This window comes from Stigmatopora argus, chromosome 5 (assembly GCF_051989625.1).
Source record: "Stigmatopora argus isolate UIUO_Sarg chromosome 5, RoL_Sarg_1.0, whole genome shotgun sequence".
Taxonomy (NCBI): domain Eukaryota; kingdom Metazoa; phylum Chordata; class Actinopteri; order Syngnathiformes; family Syngnathidae; genus Stigmatopora; species Stigmatopora argus.
The window spans coordinates 3,866,446-3,882,013 of NC_135391.1; the positions used below are offsets into that span (position 1 = coordinate 3,866,446).

The window sequence follows — 15,568 nt, forward strand, 5'->3', positions numbered from 1 at the left end:
GTTGGTTCGCGGGCCGCTTTAACGTCAACTTGATTTCACGTGGGCCTGACCATTTTAGATATAATATTTAGATTTTTTTATATAAATGGATTAAAAGAACTGGATTAAAAGCCCTAAATGTTCAGTTTTTTTAAAGATCTAAAACAATGTTTATTTTAGCTTTTTTACATATTTTTAGATTTTATAAAATGATTTTTGAACTAAAAACACGGGAAAAAAATGGATTAAAAAATTACAATTATTGATTTAAAAAGGGGGAAAATCAGGAAATTTAATATACATCTATACTCTTCATTTTAATTTGATCCTAAAACAGAAAGTCAGCACTCATGATTTACTTTCCCGGGCCACACAAAATGAAGTGGCGGGCCAGGTTTGGCCCCCGGGCCGCCACTTTGATACATGTGGTTTAACCAAACAATACACAACAGAAGGGAAAAAAAGTATCTATGAAGGTCACTCTATTGGCTAATTTGATAAGAAAGTAAATGTTGGCTATCTGTCCAAATATAGCATATTTTTGGAAAAAAACACAAAATAGGCAGGCAGCTGTATATGTAATATACAGGCCAAAGTAAAAAAATAAATAAAGGACATATAAGTCGCAGGACCAGCCAAACTGAGAAAAAAAGTGTGTCTTATAGTCCGGAAGATACGGTACACATTTTTATTAAGCGGATCTGTTAAGTGGACAAAACTTCTTATGGCAATTGAGCAAAGTATTAGCGAACATAAGTGTCAAATTTTCATCACACTGGTTGGTTAAATTCAATTTGCTCGCTCAATGATGAAAATGTCATGACATTTTCACCCAACAATGCCAACGTTTTCATTCGAGCCGATTGTTTTGTTTATCCACGTTTTCTGGTATACACATGAGGGACTTATAGTATCATAGATTTTTTTTGTGGAATAGAAAAATAATCCTTCTTAAATGAATGTTAACGTCAATGTATATTCATCCCATTAAACCTCTTCATTCGATCCATTTCTTCGCACTTTCCTAAAACTTTTCCATTTTTTTCTTCCAGGATTGACGAAGCTTCTCATTTCAAGGAACATAAAATCCAGGTCGCCAGCTCCTTAATTTCTCTAAACGTGGAACCGTCACCGGCCCTGTCGGTCAACCTATCAGGAGCTCCACTTATCAAGATCGTCCTTACCCACACATTGGTGAGAATCTAACGCGACACTCCAACCGTCTCAATTTCCATGTTGCCGTCTCGCGTCTTGATGTTCCATTAACGGTGGATGAGTCAGTCATGCTGGGGGAAAAAAATTCATCATTTCGGGTTTTCCAGTCCGGGCGTGGGACTCCCACCTTATCAAAAAGTAACTCCATTCATTCCCACCAGTCTTATTCATTTTTAGGAAGTGTTGACTCATTATGAAAAGTCATTTGCTAATGTGCCACTTTCTTCCAGTATTTTGTTTGTATAACGTTGCTAGACGTTCAATTTCTACTCTTTCGTTTGTTATTCATTCAAATAAGAAAGCTGATCTTAAAGGTTAAGGAGTGATTTGTTGAATGGATTTTTTTTAATGTTGCTTTGATATTAGCAAGGTTGTTGTAAGAATGAAAGTTTGGTATCACAGTATTAGACTTGGAGTATCCATTTTTAAGGGAAATACAATAGCTTTGGTTCATCTATATAAATCACTTGTTCATGTGAATCTTATTTTAAAAGAATTTCATGGTTCGATTCCAATACGATAGCTTTGGTTCACCTATAAAAATCACTTAATCATGTGAATTTCTTATTTTAAAAGAATTTCATGGTTCCATCCCAATTAATTTACATATCAAAGGCCTCGATTTGGTTTTTAATTGATGTATTAATTACAATTCTAGTGACCAATTCAATGACCCTCGTGAGGAAAAGTGGCATCGCAAATGAATTAAATGGGAAAAAAATCCTCTTTATTTACAATAATTTGAGTGAATACAATAAAATGAATAAAGTTATCCAATCCAATCCAATAATTTAGCTTGGTGGAATAAATGTGGACGCTCCAATTTTATTGGCTGATCAGCATGGCAATTTGAACTCTTTGTTTGACACACCATGCTTGCTAATATTCGATCTATTACTGATACGACCTCTCACAGATTATTCACGATAAATGGCATGTTTGTATTACGCTTCAACTTTTCAATTTAGCTGCAATCTCTTAGGTTAGAACTTTATTTCATGCCGTATTGGGGAAATTTCTTGGTTGCAGTATACAACCAAGATACAACCATCTGTAAATGAGAATATTCATGTATCTGTCATTCATATAGTTCACGAGAATGTAATATTGGACTGTAAATCTACCATGTTTTAAAATCGTGTATAACTCCTTTGATAATCAGCGTAAAGACTATTTCTTTAAGGTCAATCAAATGTTATTCTTACTCTTTTATTCAAATCATTCACATGGATGCACAGATGAATATTTATTCATGGTGTTTACCTAATTTTTTTTATTGGATTTAGTAATCTTGATTTGTAAGAAGAATACAATTTACCACAGATACAAGACACACAAGACATTGTAGACCTAGTTCAAAAAACTGGAGCCACACACTGGAAGTCCACTAGCTGGGGACCTTCTGCAGACTGAGACTAAGGTCTGGAGTTAGTTTCTTAGTTCCCCACCCTGGAGTATACCTAAGTACGTTTGTCTATCTATAATCAGATGATTTAAATATAGCTCCCTCGCAATTGGCCATGTGTCTTTGACTGTGAAATTGTCCAGAGTGTTGCTTTTCCCACGTGCCTCTGTTGCGCTGACCTGATTTAGTAAAAACGAATGACCACCCGGTCGTTTCCAAATCCTCTGGTAGCACCAGCGGTGGAGACTTGGTGATTTGCAGCTTGACGTCTTTGTTTAAGCACCCGGCGACTTCATTAAAACTTTGCTTGGAGACTGAATGTGAATGTCCGTAGAGGAAATGTACAGTGGAAGTTTTCCTTTGGGCATGCCGTTGTTATGGCGACGGTTCAAGTCTGGTCCCAAATGTCACCTGGTTTCCTTATCAGAGATTTTAACCTAGTCGGATGGTGTCGCGAACCGTTGGGTCGAATGTGGCAGTGTGAAGTTGGTGACCGTCCACTCTTGATTGATGTGAGGGTAACAAAGCGATGAGGTCACGCTTTGCGTGGCATGGGGTTGGCTTAGTTGAGTTCCCAGAGAAAATGTTTTGGAGGTTGGGAGGCCCACAAGCTTTCTCACACCACTCAGCTTTAATGTTGATTAGAACCTGGCGAGGTCGGAGATTTAGTAGCGCTGTCTCGCTTGTTCGGGTGGAGGTCGAGTCCGTGAGGTGGGAGGAGGAATTGGGCTGTATGGTTAAACATTAATTCTTCACTCAGATCACTCACAATGTTATCGTCTCACCGAGAGTCACTATGAAGAAGATTAATGGAACCATTTACACCGTTAGTAAAGATTATGAATGAGGTCACAAATGAAAACAGATTTTCATCCAAATGTCTAAAAGGGCATTAGTTTAGTGACTTTGTAAAACAACAAATGGGAATAGGTAACCTGAAAATGAAAAGCCTCATTGTGTATGTGGATTATCGTATTTTCCGCACTATAAGGGGCAACTAAAAGGTGCTAATGTGCCTGGCCGGGCTAGGAACCAAATATATACAGTGTTACCTTGACATACGAGCTTAATTTGTTTCGGGACTGAGCTCGTATGTCGATCTTCTCGTAACTCGAACGAATGTTTCCCATTGAAATGAACTAAAAACAAATTAATTCGTTCCAACCCTAAAAAAACCCCACCCAAAACAGGATATTGGATTGGAAAAAATGTTTTATTTCTTCTAATTCGCCATCTATTAACAAAGTAACACATAACTAGTGGTTCAATAGTAATAAAATGTGTTTAATGGAACTAAAATTAGGTAGAGCTACCACTGTATTACGCAAGGCCTGTGGGAATTCAAATAAATTTGTGGAAAAGTGCCAAATTCATGACCCAGATCTGAACTAACGGCACCTAGTTGTTAAACTTATTCACCCCGAAAAAGTCTTGGCTTTGTTTTATTTTGACAAATTTTCCTCGTGTCCCGCGCGTGGCTATCAACACGTCTTGTTTTGATCGTCCAACTCGTTGACTGAGCCATAACCACAGCTGCGCATCATATTGCTTGTCCCCCGACATTATGACCTCACTCGAGAACCGGTTGAGTCCCACCGCATGCACTCAAATTGAGAGTCTATATCAGGGTTGTCAAACTGAGTTTCGGGTTAGCTGGGTTCCATACTGTATCGCTTAAACACGGCATTATAGATTTGTGCGAAATCTTATTTCTGTTTTAGACTCTCCCCTTGCCCAACTACGCTCCCTTAGCAAACCGGGCCCCCCAAGGGTTGGGAACCTATGGCTCGGGAGCCACATGTGGCTCTTTTGATGGGTGCATTTGGCTTTTCGCTAACCTGTGAGCTAAAATATGGAAACAGAACTGCGATACTACGTCTAAAGCTGCTTTAAAACTTCTTTTTCAACTGCATTAGAATTTTTTTTTAAATATTCTTTTTTTTTTCACTTTAAAAGTGTTGAAATTACTAAAAAAACATTTAAAAGGCACCCGTTTACATGTATTTTGACTTTTAAATTCGTAGTATGGCTGCCAATGAATAACATTAGAAAATATGAATTGTTTTTGGCTCTTTTCGTCAAAAAGGTTCCCGAAACCTGCCCTAGAGCCTCGGGTTCGGGTGCCCCCACCCTTCAAGGCCCCCCTCAGAGCCGCCCCTGACGAAAATGTATTTACTACTGTGTTGAAATTACTAAAAAAAACATTTAAAGGGCACCCGTTTGCATGTATTTTGACTTTTAAATTTGTAGTATGGCTCACAATGAATAACATTAGAAAATATGAATTGTTTGTGGCTCTCTTCGTCAAAAAGGTTCCCGAAACCTGCCCTAGAGCCTCGGGTCCGGGTGCCCCCGCCCTTCAAGGCCCCCCTCAGATCCGCCCCTGACGAAAATGTATTTACTACTGTCGGTAGTAGATATGACACAACAAAAATACAACGTTTGGGAAATAATAAATGAGATTTTCCGTGTCTAATGGAGGGTAAATTGTGCAATCTGTACACTTAATATAGCAAAATACAGTTGATATTTCGAGTTATGTTAATAGTATGCATACTTTTGTTTCCGTAGCAACCAGGAGAGTTCAACTTCAAACGAACATACGATCCAATTGGCCATAAATGCACGAGAAAAGAATTATTGATGTAGCATGACATCACATAAAGTAGTCATCCAGAACATATTAAAACGAAAAATTTCAAATGCGAGTTGCCGTCGGCACTCGTCTGTCAGTTGTGAGCTCATGCGCTGAAAGAAATGTGGATTTTTTTTTTGCGTTGTGGGTTCGCATGTCACGCGGCTCTAATTGCTATCGTTGCTTTAGCTTTAAATAGGCTTCTACTTGTTTAATGTATTGGAACTTAGAGACACTTAGTGTCACTTTTGGAGGGATGGCATTCGTGTTGGTTTTTTTATTGATCACTCTGACAGTCATTTTTAAATCAAGACCAGAGGTCATCTGGGAATGTTTTTTTTGATGCAACGTGATTGTTCCTATTCAGTAAATGCAGCCAACGTTGGCTAGCTGCAACTTTTCCTAATTGGGACGGATGGATGATTGACAGGACAAAATGTTTCCATTTGCAAAGCCCCATTTAACGAACCCTTTGGGACGTCATTTTAAGTGCAAGTTTGTTTTAAGACCTATACATTTTTGGTTTGGATTTTTGTTTTAAATCCAAATAAATAAATAATAAAATATAAAAATATATTTAAAAAATATATAAAAATATATTTAAAAATATAATTATAAAAATATAATTTAAAAAAATCTAAAAATATAATTAAAAAATATTAAAATATAATTTAAAAATATAAAAATATAATTTAAAAAATATAAAAATATGATTTAAAAAAATATAATTTACGAAAATCTAAACAATATAATTTAAAAAAATCTAAAAAATATAATTTAAAAATATCTAAAAAAATAATTTAAAACAATCTAAAAATATCATTTCAAAAAAATAAAAAACATTTTAATTAAATAGACTCATTGCCACCATTTTTATTTATTATTTTAATGACAAGAAATTAAAATACATTAAAAAGAGATTATTTTTGGGTTTCTTTCCATTTGAAAACAATTTAAGTGAAACTTAAAATATTTAAGATATAAATAAATGAACCATATATCTGCTTTGTGAATGTTCTCTATTATTATCCTGTCGTTCATAATAGTCCGCTGACTTTTTCTTTTGCTCACTGGCTTTTCCTCTTACAAGGCTCAGAGGAATTTCCACCATGGTGTTTGCTCGCCTTCTGTTGTTAATAAAGACTTGGAGCAAGCAGCTGCACTTTTGGCTGGGAAAGGGGGCGGCGGTTTGGGGGGGTACTCGGGCCTTATAGGACACCCGGGAACAAAAAGTGGTGTGCTTGGCCAGATCTCTAAGTGCATTTTAACACTCACCAGTGACTTTTGGGTTCCTGCATCATTGCTGGGATAACAACTCCAAACCACATTCTGGATCCACCACAAAAAAAGTAAAAAAGGGGGTGCTTGACAAAAAAAAAAAACTAAGCCAATCTAAGCAGTATCGTCCCAATGTCGTAAAAGTACAAATGCATGACAAATTAAAGGCGGAAATATGAATACTTTGATGCAGCCATGTTTGGAGATGGAAGACTGAATGACGGGTGGAGTTTTGGGAGCTAAATTAAGAGCGGTTTTGCGGGAAGTGAAAAGCTGATAGGTGATTCAAAACACAGGAAAATGGACAAACAAACAAGGCAATAATCAAGGGGGGAACAAAAGAAGTTGGTCCAAAGCCAAGGAATGGATTGATAAAACAAACCTTGGGGACAAAATGGCTAGCGGGAGTTTGCAATCAACAATGAAATGTGTAAACAATGAAAGAGCTTGGAAGAAAAATGTTTCTTAAACAATTCATATATTCCACAATGCTTTAGTTGCAATGTTATGCTGCATAAGCAAAATTGGAGACACTTTTCTTTTAGCAAACTGTAGGGTTCAACCATTTAAAAAAACAAAAGAAGAAATGTATTAGGTTGTAAAGATGAGCAATTTATACATGATATTGAAAAAATTATGTGCAAGTCACTTAATTTTAAAATTATAATCCAGATTTGCTTCTATTTTAGTATAAAATATTTTCTTTTCTTTCACAAATACCAATGTAAAAATAATCTCATTTTGGGAGGGTACAATTTCATCCTTAATGATTCAGTTTATGTAAATGTAGCATTAGATGGTGGAACTATGATATTTTTTATTATGCAGTAAGGGGCAACAGTTTCTCCATGAGGCAATAAGAAAAAAAGTGTATGAGTGTTTGTGTGTGTGTGTGTGTGTGTGTGTTAATTTGCAGACTACTTTGTGGCTCATGGTGAATGATGTCAGATGTTAGGAATAGATGGAGAAAAGTCAACCATTTGCATTTTGGGGTTGGGGAAAAGTTACATTGTGATTCAACTGAAAAAAAAATGCACATTTTTCGTATTTTTACCTAAACTTGTGCCAAATTTGCTTCTGACAGTTTTTTGTTTGTTTGTGGGTGTGGCTAAAATGGTAATTGCCTCCGCTAGTTGGTAAAGCTTACGAAGGTTATGTTGAATGTAATATTTGTGTTCAAGAATAGTTTAAAATGAATAACTTGCGGAATATGAAATGGAGGTGATTTGGGGTGATGGGGTCAAAGAGGTCAGAAAGGCTCCTATATATCCAGTTTTTTTAATTTTGCCAACTAAATTTTGTTCTCCAATTGAGTCTTTTCGCGTCACAAATTACACAAGTTGGCTTTAAAAAGCAAAATATAGAAGGTATGTTTGGTCCAATTTTTTTCCTCAAATGGGAAACAGTATACAAACCAAGTGCGTCTTTTTATACAATGTATGTTGACTTTTTAATTTTCGCTCTAGTTCTATATATTTGCATCGGAGTATGTTTCATACCGGGTTTTCATCAATATATGAAAATATTCCCACAAAGTAAGGTTCGTATTTAGTACTTGGCGCACATAATTAGCCGTCTTTCATTGCACAGCAATTGCGGAAAGCAAATATAACACTACAAAGTGACGATTACAAAGTACCAATTATAGCCTGGTTTTCTTAAAGGTGACTCCAATTACTTAAAGCATGTTCTCCTTATTTCTTTAGAGCGCACATACCAGCTCTCCACGCAATCATCTGTAGTGTCACCATCGTTGTGGGTGTGCAGATTAGACGTAATGAGAGCGAGAGTGGTCCCGTAATGAAGTCAAGGTGTTGCTCTATCCAAAACATTAGGAATAAATCACTGGGCTAAGAAGCCAGAAAACAGTCCGACTGTCAATTTTAGCTCGGACTCGCACTTTTCCAGAAGTTGCAGACGCAGTTCATCTCGTCATTTGAGCGTGGAAGTCGAGGCTAAAAGCGGAGAGCAGTCTTTTTGAATTGGTGTGCAGCCTGAGGCGTCAAATGGCTTTGTTTTTTGTTTGACCTAACAACAAGGTCAATGGTCGGGCCTCGGTTATTAGCTCACGCTCTCCAGGGATGCCAAATCGCTTAATTGGAGTTTATTTGGAAGGAGTGCGTCGTGATAGAAAAATAAATCTCTCGTGGATAGGGAAGGTTTTCATTAGATTTTTGTGTTGGGTGGTAATCTAAAGTAGGGGTGCTCACACTGAGGGTCACTTTGAAAAATAATGAAAGAATGTGAAGGGCAACTTTAAAATCTGACTGCTTTCTTTTGTTGAAGAGATCAGAATTGAGGGGGGTGTATTTCTGTTATTTTTTTGTAAGTATTGCCTCATTAGTTGCCATTAATAGACGTAAAATAAAACCAAGAAAATCAGAAAGCTCTACATCAAATTGGATTTTTTTTTTTTTTTACAGATTTTTTTGGGAAAACTAAATATTTAAGTTATCCAGCTTCTTTTGTGGGGCAATATTTTCAAAATTAGCTGCGGGCCAATAAAAACCTGGCAGCAGGCCAGTAGATTGCCCGCGTGCCGCAGTTTGGACACCGTTGATCAATTTTTATTTTATTTTTTCCCCCAGAAAGTTACCCAAATTTACCTATGTTTTTTTTCTAATTTTAAATCTTGTTATCTTTTTCAGAGTGCAGAGCAGATGCATCAAGTGTTGAATCAAAGCAATAAAGTCTTCGTGTACTGCGCTTTCCTGGACTACAGGTGTGTTTGTTTGTGATTTACATACTTTTTTTCCCACCAAATCGTCACAATCCATTGCTTTCTTTTTCAGTTCCAAAGAGGGAGTGTGGTCCAATCAGGGCTGCCTACGTTCCGAGGGAAACATGACATATTCTGTATGTTTGTGCAACCACCTCACCAATTTTGCAATTCTTATGCAAGTGGTTCCCTTGAAGGTATGACTTAGTTGTAATCTAAATATCATAGTTATTCTAACTTATCTTATGGGAGAAATTCAGTGGCGGTCCGTGCATTTTCTCGTAGCGCCTTCAACGGGTAAAATCCACTTCCTAGCAGCATTTATTGATTAAATACAAGTATTGGAGCTTTTAGACATCAGAACCGGGCCCGGAGTATCATTTCCCCGGGAAAAAGACAAGGCATTGTGGTGTTGCCAACTCGAATTCTGATTGGATAAAGCAACAGTCTTATCGACCGACGCTTGTTTAATGCAGCAGAGCCCGCAGAACTGATTGTGAAGGCCTTGAGGCAGATTTCTGACCCTGGCAACAAATAATGGCTGAAATGTGATTGGTTAAATGCTTCAATATGAAAACACACATCTGGAAGCAGTGCAACCAGGGGGAAAAGGAAGCTAACAGACCATTTGGAATTATTTACTAAGTATTGATGGACAAAATATATGATTCAGATATTTCTTAGGCCAGCAGAGAAGGCCCTGATGGCCCGCCACTGGAGAAATTATATAGAAATTATATGCTCATTCTGTTTTATGGTGAATATTATGGCATCAATTTCAATGTACATTTAGGTAAGCTAACGTGCTTACTTGGCTTGATTAAGACGAGAAATCAAAATGTGTCCAACGAAACACGCAACAGTTTATTCACTCAGTCATGAAAATCCAAATCTGATGCACATTTTGAATCAAATTAAAGAAAGATATGTCAACTTACTGCAAAAATTGCCCAAAAATGAATTGATTCCATTTTAGCCTGAATGGAAACACATGTATAGTCTTCTAAATGGTTTTACTATCCGCGACGGAGGAGGGACGTGTCCCGTTTTGACTGACACCAACCGGGTGGGAAACAGGAGACAAACTAAGCACTGCATTGGCTGCAAATCACAAGCAGACAGTGTCGCTGGCAGATGTCGATGCATAATCATACACTGTCATCTACAGTACACACGTTGCAAGATTTTGCGGCTTTTTCTCTGCTGTTTCAAACCATTGACAGAGCATCGTAGACATGTAAGACACATTTACAAAAATTCTAAACTTCAAGCAACTCAGTCCCGTAAAAGACTCCCTGATAAAAATGTTGATATATCAATATTCAGAATATAGAATTATTCCTTTTCACTATTTGCATTTGTAGTAAATGCCAAAACTATGTGTACAGTAGGACCGGTTGGAGTACTGCATTGGCTTTTTTTTATTTAAATAGAGAACCACTCAGTGGTTGAGTTCTGTATTTAAATGCAGAAGTGTATTTGATGCTATTCTTTCCCTTTAGTCACTCTGTAATTAGTGGTTGGCCCGGTCCCTCAGCTGCAAGGGAATGTACCACATATCCTTTTTGGAGATGTCTTAGACTGCTCTACTCTGGTAATGACAAGGCACATGTGAAGACAGTTAATAGAGACTCAAAGCCAAGCTCTTGAAATAGCTGAGACTCTAAAATAACATATTGTACGAAAGCCTACGCCAGTGTGTGAATGAAGAAGTACAAAGTTGTCACTCGTGTTGTCAAGCCACGAAAACTTACTTCAATTCAAGATGACTCGGATAAGTGGTTTATTTTATTGCAGTCTTACAGTATATTATTTTTTAAGGTGTTATATACTGTATTAAATCGTGTCTTTTTAATGGCTAACATGTTTATTGATAGGGAATTTAAAATATTTATTTTAGTGCTTTAATTAAAGCGGCAATGAGAAAATAATTGTATTTTGTTTTTTCTATTGGGGCATAATGTAAAATATTGTTTTTTTTAATGGAAACGTACATATTCAAAATGATAAAGATAAATTGTTTACTTTACTGTACTCTTACAGATGTCATGTGATAGAAATCATGTATTTTAAATGACAGGGAATGTAAAATATCTTATAAAAAAATTAGATTTAAGCTTTTTTTAAAGCAGTTCTTATTTGAGGAAATAATTGTGTACTTATCCCATTAACCCTTGTGGTTGGAAAATGAATTAATACGGCCTTTTGTGGCATGTATTAATATATATAATGGTCACTATGTGTCTGCGCCCAGCTCACAGCTCGCCACCGGGTGGCGCTATCAACCATTGGCTATGTTGGATGCTCCATTTCCATTTTCTGTCTGGCCATCACACTTGTCACATTTGCAGTCCTATCGTAAGTATCGCTCTCATCACTTACACGGATGATTTATTTATTATTAACATTGATATTGCATGTTTAAATTAATATTGTCACATTCTAATTTCAAGGTCAGTGAGTACCATCCGGAACCAACGCTACCACATCCATGCCAACCTATCTTTTGCCATCCTGGTGGCAGAGATTTTGCTGCTCATCAGTGCCAGCTTCGACCCTGGAACGGTAATTATAGGAAATAGAATTGCACGATGATGATGATGATAGGACGGATGAAAAGTGACTTTTTTTTTGCAACACCTTTTTTGTCGTCAGCTGCCGTGTAAGATCATGGCTGTCCTGCTCCACTTCTTTTTTCTGAGCGCATTCGCCTGGATGCTCGTGGAGGGGCTTCACTTGTACAGCATGGTGGTCAAGGTGTTTGGTTCAGAGGGCAGTAAACACATATACTACTATGGTATTGGTTGGGGTAAGTCACTCTTTAGTTAGCTATTCATTGTTGGATCGATAACGTATTGTCTTAAAAAGTCAGTTAAGTCCATCATAGAAAATGAAATTACACTTTGACATGTCGCAAGATAATAATAGCACATGTTTTGACGTTGACCAAAAGACGATCGATGGCAAATCAATTGAGAAATAGCCATGTTATGGTTTTTCATTGCCATGCAAATGATTGATGGGAAGATACATAGAAGTCATATTAAATCAACAAGACGGTTAAAAAATATTTTGGCGGGATTGAATAAAGTTATCCAATCCAATCCAATCCAAAAAACAAAAACTATTGACACAAGAAATAAAACCAAAAAATGACTTATAATTTTATGCCCTGTGATTGGCCCAGCAACCAATTCACGGCCTCCCGTGACTATTCCCCAAAGTTAGCTGGGATAAGCTCCAGCACCCCCTGAACCTTAAACTACATAGAAGTCATATTAAATCAACAAGACGGTTAAAAACAAAAAAACTATTGAAACAGGAAATAAAACCAAAAAATGACCAGTATAATTTGATGCCCTGTGATTGGCCCAATCAATTCAGTGCCTCCCGTGACTATTCCCCAAAGTTGGCTGGGATAGGCTCCAGCACCCCCTGAACCTTAAACTGTATGGAAAATGTATGAATGAATCATATAACTTGAATTTTGAACTATTTGGGCAATCATGAATATGCTGTGGTAAACAATAGTGTTTTTGCCCTGATTTAAAGGAACTAATGGTGAATTCTATTCTCCTCTTAAAACTTTATATTCAAATATATTCATTCATTCATGTCTATTATCGCCTGTAGTGCCCATCTGCTTTGAATTGTTGAATTGCATTCCACTATAACAATTGCCTCTCCAGATCGTACGCTAAAAAAAGAAACTTGTATATTTGTAAATGTATACCATGGCTGTTGAAAAATAATCCCCCCCCCCCAACCTTTCACATGCTAAATCCATTAGTGGCAACATAACGGTTTTTCCGCAGAACTTCCTTTATTCCAACCTAGGGTGGGTCTGATGTGGTAAATGTAAATTTTGCAATGCCGGTGGGAGAGTGTACAGAGAGTACAGTGTGAACAATAGAGTGTATACTTGAAGTACAAATTCAATGTACATTTCATTGTGTCTGCACGGTTTTTATCTTCTGCTGCTGATTACGACTGTGGACGCATTGTACTGTACGGGAAACCTTTGAACTTGAGAAAAAGTACAGTCAATATGTTTTAGGACATCTTGGATGACATAACAATCGGTAGGCACACAGAGCTTGTTTGTTATTTAGCGATAATAGGAATTCTTCTACATCTGGAAATGGATTATGGGAACATTCGTAATCACTCAGGTTAAACATGGTGGCAATAAACACTCTTGTAAGAAAAGATTGATTTTTTAGTATGATTATGGTTGTTTCCAGGATGAAAAAAATCAGTTTAGTCTATTTTTTTTTGTTTACTTTTGATTTTTCCTCTTTTTTTTCTTCTTTTTTATTGTATCCACCAGGTTCTCCACTTGTGATATGCGTAGTCTCCATGACATCATCTTTGGGCAGTTACGGTGAGGTTGACAAGTAAGTCATCTGCATGTCAGATGGAAAACTAAGCGTCATTGAATAACAGCAAATTGAATTAAATACTCCATCAAAGCCCAGTGACATTGCATCATCATCAAAACTGTTGAATAAATATTCTTTTTGCATAGTGACCATCCACAATAATAATCTCTTACACTTGGAATGTACATTCTCATTACCTTTTCTTTCTCAGCTGTTGGTTGTCGCTGAAAAACGGAGCTATTTGGGCTTTTGTGGCACCGGCTCTGTGTGTCATTGTGGTAATTTTCACTCTTTTTAATGACATTATCTTTGTTTTTACAGGCTATGAAAAACCGCATAACTTCATTTGTGTTTTCATTTCGCAATACTAGGTAAACATTGGCATTTTGATATCGGTAACCAGAATTATATCTCGCATTAGTGGAGAAAATTACAAAGTTCACGGAGATGCCAATGCAGTCAAGTGAGTGCAGCTATTTTCTTATCAAGATTTTCTTTTAGCTATAACACAATGTTTATTTATTTGTTTATTTTTTGTCCTATAAGGCTCACTGCAAAGGCTGTGGCAGTACTTTTACCTATACTGGGAATTTCCTGGATATTTGGCGTTCTAGCTGTCAACACGCATTCCTTGCCATTCCTTTATATATTTGCCATTTTTAACTCTTTGCAGGTAAGTCTTCTAAGTTTTGCAGTTCAAAATCCTCCTTAAATGTTTACGTTCTCTTTCTCCATAGGGTTTCTTCGTATTCCTGTTTCATTGTCTTCTCAACTCCGAGGTATGCTCGTCGACACGTTAAATCCATGTTTTGGTCTTTTTGTTGTTTTGGTTTGCAAAGCCTCATGGGATGCAAATCTCCACACACCCTCCTCCAGCAGTGTTGAATTTGGCCAGAATGTGCGATGGTGTAATGTTGTTTTCCCTTTTCTGTAGGTCAGAGCTGCTTTCAAACACAAGACCAAAGTGTGGTCGCTCACCAGCAGCTCCATGCGACACATCAACGTGAAGCCCTTCAACTCTGACATTGTGAGACCCTGCGACACCTAAGGGCTAGATCGGGGGTGTTAAACTCAATTTGCTTTGCGGGCCGCATTCATGCCAACTAGATCAGTTTATTTTTGCCCTAAAAATGTATGTGAACTTGCTGCCATTGATGGAACTAGACATCCAATCCATCTTGACCGGGATCCGTCAATATGAATTGGACGTCAATGGCCCTGAAAGATGGTAAAATTTGGCTGCCATTGATGGAACTAGACATCCAATCCATCTTGACCGGGATCCGTCAATATGAATTGGACGTCAATGGCCCTGAAAGATGGTAAAATTTGGATTGATTTTGAGGGACATTCTGGGATGCTTCTGGCCCATTTGTCAGTTTCTGATTGATTTTGGAGGATTACTGTATTTTGCTGTTTAATATACCCGGGTATATATTAAATGATTTTTGCTTTTTTTGAGCCTCCCGTTTGTGCGCCATTTAATATATCCGGGTATATTAAACGGCAACTCCGCTTTTTTGGCAAGATTTGTATGGTGTTCATGGGGGCATAATTATAGGTACTTAAGTTCATTAAAATTCCAAGTCAGGCTTTATTCAGCAGTAAGTCGTTTTAACCTGAGCAGTAAGTAGTTTTAGTCTGCAAAACGTTGATGCACCCCGTCACGGCATAAAGAGTGCGTAGTGGATCGTACCTTCCCTTTTGTGCGCCATTTAATATACCCCTGCCGTTTAATATTAAATGGGGGTATATTAAACAGCAAAATACGGTACTTTCTGTTGGTTTTGGGGCATTTCAAGGTTTCCTATTAACTCATCGGCTGCCATTGAAGACGCTGTTTTGACCACCTGGCGGATAGGAAATGGAGCAAAGTGCAGTCGTGCGTGTCTACGATCACATAATTCATAAACATCTGGTTTTGCGGCGCCCTTATCGAAAAACATTTAAATTAT

The 15,568-nt window shown here is 37.3% G+C and overlaps 1 protein-coding gene across 3 annotated transcripts in view; it reads left to right on the plus strand.

Annotated features, from left to right (window-relative positions):
* adgrd1 (adhesion G protein-coupled receptor D1) overlaps nucleotides 1-15,568 on the plus strand; it is a 28,427-nt gene that overhangs the window by 11,654 nt on the left and 1,205 nt on the right. For all 3 annotated transcript variants that reach the window (XM_077601563.1, XM_077601564.1, XM_077601565.1), the window contains 12 exons: nucleotides 1,032-1,173; nucleotides 9,161-9,234; nucleotides 9,305-9,428; nucleotides 11,486-11,589; nucleotides 11,685-11,796; nucleotides 11,887-12,040; nucleotides 13,562-13,628; nucleotides 13,825-13,891; nucleotides 13,985-14,076; nucleotides 14,160-14,286; nucleotides 14,351-14,392; nucleotides 14,548-14,640. In XM_077601563.1, the coding sequence (XP_077457689.1) occupies nucleotides 1,032-1,173; nucleotides 9,161-9,234; nucleotides 9,305-9,428; nucleotides 11,486-11,589; nucleotides 11,685-11,796; nucleotides 11,887-12,040; nucleotides 13,562-13,628; nucleotides 13,825-13,891; nucleotides 13,985-14,076; nucleotides 14,160-14,286; nucleotides 14,351-14,392; nucleotides 14,548-14,640 (1,198 nt within the window). The remainder of the gene's footprint in view (nucleotides 1-1,031; nucleotides 1,174-9,160; nucleotides 9,235-9,304; nucleotides 9,429-11,485; nucleotides 11,590-11,684; nucleotides 11,797-11,886; nucleotides 12,041-13,561; nucleotides 13,629-13,824; nucleotides 13,892-13,984; nucleotides 14,077-14,159; nucleotides 14,287-14,350; nucleotides 14,393-14,547; nucleotides 14,641-15,568) is intronic.